The sequence below is a fragment of the Orycteropus afer genome, unplaced genomic scaffold (assembly GCF_000298275.1).
Source record: "Orycteropus afer afer isolate SDZICR_OR568_19922 unplaced genomic scaffold, OryAfe1.0 scaffold00997, whole genome shotgun sequence".
Classification (NCBI taxonomy): domain Eukaryota; kingdom Metazoa; phylum Chordata; class Mammalia; order Tubulidentata; family Orycteropodidae; genus Orycteropus; species Orycteropus afer.
In genome coordinates this window covers 164,302-174,690 of record NW_006922584.1, presented here as the reverse complement: position 1 = coordinate 174,690, position 10,389 = coordinate 164,302, and the positions used below count along the sequence as shown (strand labels likewise).

Below are 10,389 nucleotides of genomic sequence, written 5' to 3'. Positions count from 1 at the left end.
AATGACATGAGACAAAGTATATGTGAACTACTGTATGAAAAGTGAATTTACTCTGTAAATCTTCACCCAAATCCTAAAAAAAAAAAAAAGAATAAAAGGGATTAACAATGAAAACTAAAAAAAAGAAAATCCGATTTACGTCAGGACCAACTGAGAGCTGCAGAAACAGAACTCCATCCTACCCATAATACTCGAAACTAGGTGACTTGAATTTCTCATACTTCTCTACTAAAGCACACATTTATTTTACTGCACAATTCACTTATAATTCCTTTATCTCTAAAATAGGGGGATTGGCTCAGATCACTGGTTCTTCACTCTGGTTGAGCATTAGAAACATATAGAATTTTGATTTAGAAACCTAGGGTGATGTCCCATAATCTGTAATAAGTGATTCTGATGTGCTAATTTGGCTGAAAATTAATGCTAGAAGACTTCCAAATTCTAAAATCTTACAACTCTAAAGTACCCAGCTCTATTATACAAATTGCAAATGCAATTCAAGACAAGCAAGTTTACTGACAGCAAGAGTTGTTAGAGGATTCTGAAGAAACCAAAGCACAAACAGGTAGACACTGATCAAGTGCATCAGGGAAGTATCTGGAGAGGAATCCTGAAGATGCCACGGTAGGCAATGGAGGATGGTGGGTGACAGACCGCTAAGCGGTAGCCGGAGACAAGCTATCAGAGGACACTGTGATAACAACCATGCAGTGCCAGCTCAATGAAGGAATGATGGAAAAAGAAACAGCACGTCTGGCAACCAAGTACAATTCAGAGTACCTTTTCTTGATGATACAATATAGTAAGTCTCTGAGGAGGTGGATATGGAAAAGGAGGTTAGGAGACATTTCATAGTCAAAGGTGTCCTGGTTTGGATGATAAATTACACAACGTCTCATTAATTATAAAACCACTCAGTTCTGACAAAAACTTAGCAAAGAAAAGATCTGTGCATGACAATTTAATCAACAATAGAGGGCCAAAGCTTTCTGATGGGGAAGCCCAACCGAGGCTAGACGACCAGCAGAGAGATACCTGGACTCCTTAGTTGTGATGACTGACGAGAGCTGATTGGCTGCGAGCCAGGCCCAGGCTTCTGCTTGTGCAGCCTCTCCCCCAAACTGCAGTTTGATGCATCTGCAAGAAAAAGGGTCGCACACACAGCACACTAATGGCTGAAAAGCTCCACGTTATTTTGCTACTAAAATAGAGAAAGAAAACCACCACTTCAGCCCTAGTCTTTTGTTGAATTCACTACAGGGTTATCAGCTCTTCTGTCGCCTCACAGCAACACAACTGGATGGGCCAAGGAGTCACCAGTAACTGTTAGGAGATAATTTACTTCTGAGAGAAAAATTACTGAATACTTCTAATTCACAGGCTACTTGACTAATAGTAGGTAAAAAGTAACATAAGTAAAAACCTCTTTCCTAAAGGGCTGACAGATTTCCTAGAGGACTGAAGAGGGGACATGCTCTGTCTACAATGGTCAATATTTAACCCAGGTTATCAGTCATGTGGGAATGTGGACCCATGGATCTTTGATTTCTCAAGAGAAGGCAAAATCTAGATTTAAAAAAAAATGTAAAATCACCTTAATTTTAATCATAATCATTTAACTGAAAAAGAATTTAAAGTTGTGTGGACTGAACAAAATACTTCTTTAAACCTAAAATAGCTTTAAGCTATTACAGGTCTGTGACTACTGCTTTGCACTAAGCACCAGTATAATAATATTTGTGTTAGAAAATTAAGACTATAAAAAGATAATTTAATACATACCTGAAAGCAAGTCCCTCAAAGACTGGGGTTAAGGGAAGCTTGAAAGTCTGACAGAGTGATATGGCAGTGTCAAAGAGGCCAGCCTGGACCAGGAGGGTGACCATCTCCTCTGCTGAAGAACTTCCTGTGGAGATGGAGAAAGACTACTCAGGGCCACCAATGGAAATATGCAAATATGTCCAAAGATTTAGCTTTGTTGATGAGTATCTCAGAGGTACAATGACATGCTTTCTACCCATCTAGCACAGTATGTCCACAGCCTGGCCCTACCATGTGCTTTTGGTACTGGCAGGTAAGAGGCTCTCACAGCAGCAGTCCTACCTGCAACTGCAACTGCTGATGAGTCGTGCTGAGCCAAAGTGAGGCGAATGCGAGCCAAGGAACACTCTTTCTCCAGATCTTCCAGTTCCAATATTTCAATTTGTCGATTTGCTAGAAACCAAAGAAATACATATTCAATTCCCAGAGTACAAAGCAAGTAACTACAAGATGAACTCAATTTTCTTACTTCCACTGTTGTTGTTGTTATATGCTGTCGAGTTGCACCCGACTCATAGTGACCCCTCCTTGGGTTTCCGAGGCAGTATCACTACAGAAGTAGGATCGACCAATCTTCCTTCCAAGGAGTGGCTGATGGGTTTGAACCTTAGGCACTATGCTACCAGAGCTCCTGGTAGCATACTTTTAGTCTACTTCCACTAGATGTTAAGTAACATTCAATTTCATCTCCAAAGGCATGGAATAGAGAAGAAAACAAGGGGCCCACTAAAAGCTGACGGAGAAAGTACAGCAACATTGCTGCTTCACACTCATAGTTCCTAGACTGCAGACAGTTGTGTCAAATTCAAGTATCCTAGTAACAGCTGCAGTTGAGGGAGTGCTTACAAGGTTCTTTAGATGAAATTGTATTGAATTCTGGTAACTGAAATATTGTTATCTTTCCCTTTATCATGTAGAAAGGAACTTGCCCAAGATAAGAAAGGTAGACTTAGAACCCAGGGATGTCCAACACTGGAGTCTAAACTCTTTATGGAAGGATATTATACCTATTTGATAATATCAAAAGAACCTGATAAAAATGTTTGGCACTAAACTGATTTAAATACCACAACCAACAATAGCAAATGCACTCTTTCTTTTAAGCCTTTTCAGTTTTCATACCATCACAAAAACTTTTTAAGGGGCTAGCAGACAACCTTTAACAAATTAAAATGTTGAAACTGAACTGAAAAGGAACTTCATAGTATTTAAAAAATATACTCCAGCCCAACAAAGACTCAGGTGGAGGCTGACTCACTCGGGGCAGCGGTACATTCTCCATCATGATTCCTCTTGGGGGATGCGCCAGGGCGATTGTACTGACAAGACAAAACAAGTGACTTAATTGTGAAAAACAAAATTTTGATGTCCTTAGTGGTTATTCACTTTACACACTTAAATTCTCAATATAAATTATTTTTATTTCAAGATGGGGGAAGCGAGGCAAAAATCACTAGATAATAAGTATTGATTTGAGGGAAGGGAGAGGCAACATACAGTAAGAAGGAGATCAACACGTTATCACTAAGGCAAAGGAAGACACTGAGAGGTGCACGAGAGTTACAGACAACTGAGGTAAATACTATTCCATACACTTCTGCCATATCAGTAATAAAAACAATAACCTATGAGTGGACACACAGGCAGACATGCAAGCTCAACAGGTATGGGTAGGTAAACGGGACTACACCCACAACCATATAAAAGTTTGGCAGAGAGTATTTCTACACACATATTTGTATGTGTTGTAAATAGATAGCCCCATGAATAGAGTATATAGGGGGCAAAGTTTGGAAAACTTCTTAGCCGTAACCAAACACCTTGTGGGAATAAGTCACTGGGCTTGGGGGCTTAGTCTCTGAGGACAGCTAAGTCAACTGGCCTAACACAGTTTACAAAGACAATGTTCTACATCTTACTGTGATAAGTAGCGACTAGGGTCTTAAAAGCTTGCCAATGGCCATCTAAGATGGAACTACTGGTCTTAGAGGAAAGACAAGTGAAAAAAAATCAAAGGCTCAAGGAAACAATGAGTCCAAAGGACTAATGGACCATGGGAGCCTCAGCCTCCACTAACCTGAGACCAGAAGAACTAGATGGTGCCCAGCTACCATCCCAACTGCTCTGATCAGGACCACAGGTGGTCTTGGACGGAATGGGAGAAAAATATAGAAGACAATTCAAAACCATTAAAAAAGACTGGATTTCTTGGTCGGACAGAGACTGGTGAACCCGAGACTATGGCCTTTAGACACTCTTCAAACATGGAACTGAACCCATCCCTAGGGAACACCTTGCAGCCAAATGACAGACAGACCTATAAAAGTGAATGATAACACTCATGAGGAATATACTCCTCAGATAATCAACCACAACCAAAAGGGCAGCACTTGCCCAAAAACAAAGCTCAGAGGCAGGAAAGAAGGACTAATGGAAACAGGGAACCTAGAGAAGGAGCAAGAGTACTGTTACATCAAGGGACTGCAACTAATGTTATAAAACAAAATATGTGTAAATTGTGGAATAGAAAACTGATTTGCTCTGTAGAATTTCACTCAAACCACACACACAAAAATTTTTTTTTTTAATTATTTCAAGGAGTACAGCCTTCTGACAAAGGTACTTGTATTCATTAACTATCAGACAATGAAACAGGAGCATTTGAGCAGCTGGCTCACTTAGCTACAAAAAGTTATGGAATCCAAAGGCATAGATTTGGTCTTTTCTTGGTTCCAGAGTTACATTAGCCAGCCATAACTCTGGGCAGTGGGCTAATAAGTGCAGGAACTGCACAACAAAATGTAGATGGACATATATGACCCCACCAGCATTACAGAAAAAAAACTATAGGTTAAATTAACAAACATGATTGAAATAAAAGCAGCTATCACTTGAGCACTTTCTGTGTGCCAGCCTCTAGGTATTAAAAATGGTTAAGTGCTTGGCTGCTAACTGAAAGCTTGCAGGTTCAAGTCCACCTAGAGGCACCTCAAAAGAAAGGCCATCTGAAGAAAGTCAGCCACTGAAAACCCCATGGAGCAGTTCTACTCTGACATAAATGAAGTTACCATGAGACAGAACTGACTAGATGGCAACTGTTTTTTTTTTTTTTTTTTAACTTATAGTTTCTCTGTATTCCAGGCACTAATGTTATCCTAACTTAAATAATTTACATAAATTATTTCATTTAATCCTCAAAACAATCCTTGAGGGAGATACTATTATCATCATCATCTCTATTTTATGTAAGAGAATGGGGATGATCAGACTGCAAAAAATTAATTTATTTGCCTAGCACCAATCACATCTAACTCTAAAACCATTGTGTAATACTTCTTCCTGTGAGAATTTGGAATTTGGGAACTAAAGGGAACAACAAAAACAACAACAAAGGGACAATGATAATATAGTAACTGTCTCAAAATAGATTAAGTTTGCAAATATCCCAGTAGAAATTTTAAATGAAATGAAGCAAAATGAGGTAACAGTTTTGAAAAGACCAAATCAAATATGCTAAGTGATCCCCAACTTTCAGGATGTAAAGTTTTCATACCACTGCACCGGACACTGGCTGCACAATCCATGCATATTCTGGACGAATGAGCCGTAAACAATTAATAGCCGCCAGATAACAGGAGCCTTGCTTCTCAAGTCCCCGCAGCGTTCGAACCTCTCTGCCAAGACGCATTCCATACTCAAACATCACTGTGCCAGCTATGAAGCAATAATAAATAGACCTTAGAATTTCAAAAATATGTTTCTTTAGAGACATAGGCAGAGAATGTGTTATACTTATCAAAGATTAAAATTTAAAACAAAATTGAGTTTAACTAACTTAAAACAACAAGAAAATCATATGAAACACTCCTTTTGACTTCAAATACTACCTTCATGTACCCAAGGCAAAAACCCATCCATAATTTAGAAAGCTTGTCTCCGTCACATTGCACCATCCGCAACCATGAGTCTGAGACCAGAAGCATGTGGATGCACTACTCAAGAGCCAACAAAAATGCCCAAACCTCTTGGTCTGATTCATGGAGCCCCTACGTGCTGCAGAGTAGAACTGCTCCACAGGGCTTTCTTGGCTGTAACCTCTACAGAAGCAGAATGCTGGGCTTTTCTTCCGTGGTGTCACTGGGTAGGTTCGAACTGCCAAGCTCTATGTTAGTAGTTAAGTGCAAACCATTTGTGCCCCAGGGACTTTTATTCAAGAATACAGCCTCTAGTACTACTCACCCAGCAGGAAAAATAAAGTCTTGATACATACTACAATGTAGATGAGCTTGAAGACATTATGTGTGTGAAACATAATCCATCTCAAAAAAGCAGATATTGTATGACAGAGACATTTATACATGGGGAGAAAGGCTAATGGTGATGGAAAAATTGCATTAAGGATAGGGCTGTATAACCAATTATTTGTAATTGCTGGCAGTAAGTTGTATACCTGTAAACACTTGAATTGGCTTAAAAAAAAAAAAAAGTAGCTGCTGAGACTGCATATATATATATATTTGGTTCCTTGGTTTGGAAGTTTAGGGTCATGGTTTCATAGGACATCCCAGTTACTTGGCCTAATAATGTGTTTAGTGCTTCAGTTCTACCGCCTAGTTCACTGCGTAGTGCCCGGAGTCTTAAAAGCTAGTAAGTGGCTATCCAAGGTATGAACAGTTGGTCTCTGCATGCCTGGAACAACAGAGGAAGGCAGGTTAGGAACAGGAGGAGGAAATGGAACGAGTGGCCCGTTGCCTCCTTGAACATCTGCCTCCTTTGCCATGAGACAAGAAAAACTGGATGGTGCCTGAATATTTTAATCAAAGATTCTGTAGAAGAACAGAATTACAAATTCTCATGGACTCCAGACTCTTTGGTTCCATGGAGTCTGGATGAACCCCTGAAACTACTGCCCTGAGACAGTCTTAAACCTTAAACCAAAAATATCCCTTGAAGTCTTCTAAAATCCAAGTAACAGTTTAGCTTGTAACCAGTGAAAAAGTCTGCCTTGAGCATTATGCTCTTTTAAGACTATTTATATGAGATCAAAGTGACAAGAGCAACTCAGAAAAATTAGAGGTACCTTAGGGGGCAACGAGTTTATGTTAATGGGGGAGGGAACAACTTGGAAAAGGAGGTTGAGAACAGTTAAACAACTGGAAGGATGTAACACTGTCAATGAACTGCACTTGTAGAAACTGATGAATTGGTGTGTGTTTTGCTGTGTATATTCTCAACAACAAGAAAATAAATTTACTTGGAAAAAAAAAAAAAGGAACAGTTTCTTATTCCTATACTTCAGTTGTGTAAGTTGAATGAAATCACTGAAAAATACAGTATTTGGGAGCTGCATTCCTGAAATTAGCATTTAAAAATCTTTGAGTTCTCAATTTATTTTTCATCCTAACAAATATTTCCTGAGCGCCTATAATACATAAGACATTGTGTTTAAACAGCCTTGCTCCTGAAAGACCTGAACATTAACCTGGCTAAAATTGATCTCTATCAAGTTGACGTAATGGATATTGTTACTGTGAATGCAAATGAATGAGAGCTCTTTAATCATTTGTGTTTCTCTTCCTGGATGATTAAGAGAACTATATGTTCACATGTTTTGTTATTAGGAACATTAAGAACATGACTACAAATGACCTCTATCAATTCTAATGGTGACTCCTTAAAAAGTTGGAAAGAGAAATACTATTTCAGCATATATGCCCTTCATCAAGTTGAGGAATTCCCCTTCTATTCCTATTTTTCTGAGAGTTTTGATCAGGAATGGGTGCTGGATTTTATCAAATGCTTTTTCTGCATTGATTGATATGATCATGTGATTCTTTTATTTTACTTATGGGATAGATAATGTTGATTGTTTTTCTAATGTTAAACTATCCTTGCATACTTGGTATGAATCCCACCTGATCATGATATATATGTATTTTTTTATGTCAGAGTCTATTGGTTAGGATTTTGTTGAAGATTTTTGTGTCTATATTCATGAAGGATATTGGTCTGTAGTTTTCCTTTCTAGTGCTGTCTTTGCTTGATTTTGGTATCAGGGGTATGCTTGCTTCATAAAACGAATTTGGGAGGATTCCATCCTTTTCCATGTTCTGGAACAGTCTGAGTATGACTGGCATCAGCTCTTCTCTGAATGACTGTAGAGTTCTCCAGTGAAACCATCTGGCTAGGACTTTTTTTGTTAGTAATTTTATGACCTGTTTGATTTCTTCTTTTGTTATGGGTCTGTTCAAGTTTACTAACTCAGTCTGTGTTAGTTTAGGTAAGTAGTGTGTTTCTAGTAATCTGTCCATTTCTTCTAGGTTTTCAAATTTTTTATAGTACAATTCTTCATACTCACTGCTGTTGAGTCATTTCCGACTCATAGCGATCCCTCCCTGGGTTTCCGAGGTGGTATCTCTATGGAAGTAGATTGCCCAATCCTCCTTCTGAGAAGTGGCTGGTGGGGTTGAGCCACCAGCCTTCTGGTTAGCAGTCAAATGCCTTAGGCACTATACCACCATCCTGATACTCTTTTTATTCCTGTTGGTTCTGTTGTGATGTCACCCTTTTCATTTTTTTATTCGTGTTATTTGCATCTTCTCCTTTTCTTTTGTTAAGTTTGCCAATGGTTTGTCAATATTATTAATCTTTTTGAAGAATCAATTTCTAGTCTTGTTTACCTTTTCTATTGTCTATTTTCTGTTCATTTATTTCTGCTTGAATCTTTATTATTTCTTTTCTGGTAACCGTAGGCTTCTTTTGCTGCTCTTTTTCTAATTGTTGGAGATGTTGGGTTAAGATGTTGATTTTGACCCTTCTTTTTTTAATGTATACATCTATTACTATAGATTGCCGTCTGATTGCTGCTTTTGCTGTGTCCCAAAGATTTTGGTATGTTGAGTTTTCATTCTTGTTTGATTCAAGGCATTTTTTAATTTCATTTTTTATTTCTTCTATCACCCAGTCATTTTTGAGGAGGGTGTTAGTCAGTTTCCACATTTGCTCTTTTTCTGTTGGTCTTCTTAGTGTTAATTTTGAATTTTATAGAACTGTAATCTGAGAAGATGCTTTGTAGCATTTCAATGATTTTAAACTTATTGAGGCTTGCTTTGTGGCCTAACATACGGTCTACCCTGGAGAATGTTCCATGTGTGCTGGAAAAGAATGCACACTATACTGCTGTTGGGTGAAGTGTGCTATAGATGTCTATAAGGTCAAGTTGGTTAATCATATTGTATAGTTCTTCTGTATCTTTGTTGAGTTTCTTTCTACTTCTTCTACCTTTTATTCAAAGTAGTGTATTAAAGTCTCCTACTGTTACTGTGGTGTTATCTCATTGTCTTTTCAATTCTGTTAAAGTTTGATTTATGTATTTTGGGGTCCTTTCATTGGGTGCACAGGTATTTATTATGGTTACATCCTCTTGTTCAACTGATCCTTTGATGATTATATGATGTCCTTCCTTGTCTCTCATGGTCATTTTTGTCTTAAAAGTCAATTTGACCCAAAATTAATATTGGCACGCCTGCCCTTTTTTGGTTGCCATTTGCTTGATATATCTTTTCCAACCTTTGATTTTTAGTCTCTTTTTGTCATTGTGTCTAAGGTAAATCTCCTGTAGACACCATATTGATGGGTCATATTTTCTTATCCAGTCTGTAACTCTCCATTTCAAGTGGTGCATTTAATCTATTTACATTCTGTATAATTATCAACAAGTATGAATTTATTGATGTCATTTTGTTGTAAGTTTTTTCATGGTGTTGCTGACTTCTTTGTTCTATGTAAATTTTTGCATTGAGCTTATTATGTTTATGAATCACGTTGTCTCCTATACTGCTATTATTTACGTATTTGCTAAATATTTCTGCTTCCTCTCTTTTTTATTTTGATGCAAAGTTTATTATTTTTCTTTCAGGTTACCCTGTGATTTACTATTTTCTTCCCAAGTTTAAAACTGTGTATTCTATCTCACAATTGTCTTGACTTCCTCACCATTTAGAAGTTCTGTAACTACGTTATTTATTCCTTATTTTTGGTTTGTAGTTGTCCTCTTTTACCAATTTATGACTCTAGTTCCCTTGTAAGCATGTAAATTTATTTTACTTTGGTTACTTCTATAACTGGGGTTGGTTTCTGGGTTATGTCATCATGTGTGTTAATCATGGGTTGTTGCTTGCTGTTGTTGATTCTCTTTCCAAAGGACTGCCCTTAATTAACATCTTTTGTAAGATTGGTCTGCTTTTAACAAATTCCATTCATTTCTGTTTATCTGGCAGTCTCCTAATTTCACCCTCATATTTGAAGAACAATTTTGCTGGGTAGGTAATTCTTGGTTGGAAATTTTTCTTCTGGGGTTTTATATATATGCAGTGTAGTAAATTACTTTGTGTGGCTTTTCTACCCATAAGTCTTTGTAAACTTCAAGGTGGGATTTGCTATGAGCAACTGAGGAGCTTTTGATTGCTGAAAGTGTCCACCTGGAGTATTTCTGTTGGGAGTGGCACAAAACAATGTTCTGGGAGGTGCCCACTCTCTCTCAGGTGCTTAGAGTTCTGATGCTAT

The 10,389-nt window shown here is 37.9% G+C and overlaps 1 protein-coding gene across 1 annotated transcript in view; it reads right to left on the bottom strand.

Moving 5' to 3' along the window:
• The window catches only part of NUP160 (nucleoporin 160), a 76,446-nt gene that overhangs the window by 7,806 nt on the left and 58,251 nt on the right, over positions 1-10,389 (bottom strand). Inside the window, exons 24-28 of the mRNA XM_007958509.1 lie at positions 5,378-5,538; positions 3,083-3,143; positions 2,107-2,217; positions 1,786-1,909; positions 1,039-1,140 (exon numbers count right to left, since the gene is read on the bottom strand). Coding sequence (XP_007956700.1) covers positions 1,039-1,140; positions 1,786-1,909; positions 2,107-2,217; positions 3,083-3,143; positions 5,378-5,538 — 559 coding nt within the window. The remainder of the gene's footprint in view (positions 1-1,038; positions 1,141-1,785; positions 1,910-2,106; positions 2,218-3,082; positions 3,144-5,377; positions 5,539-10,389) is intronic.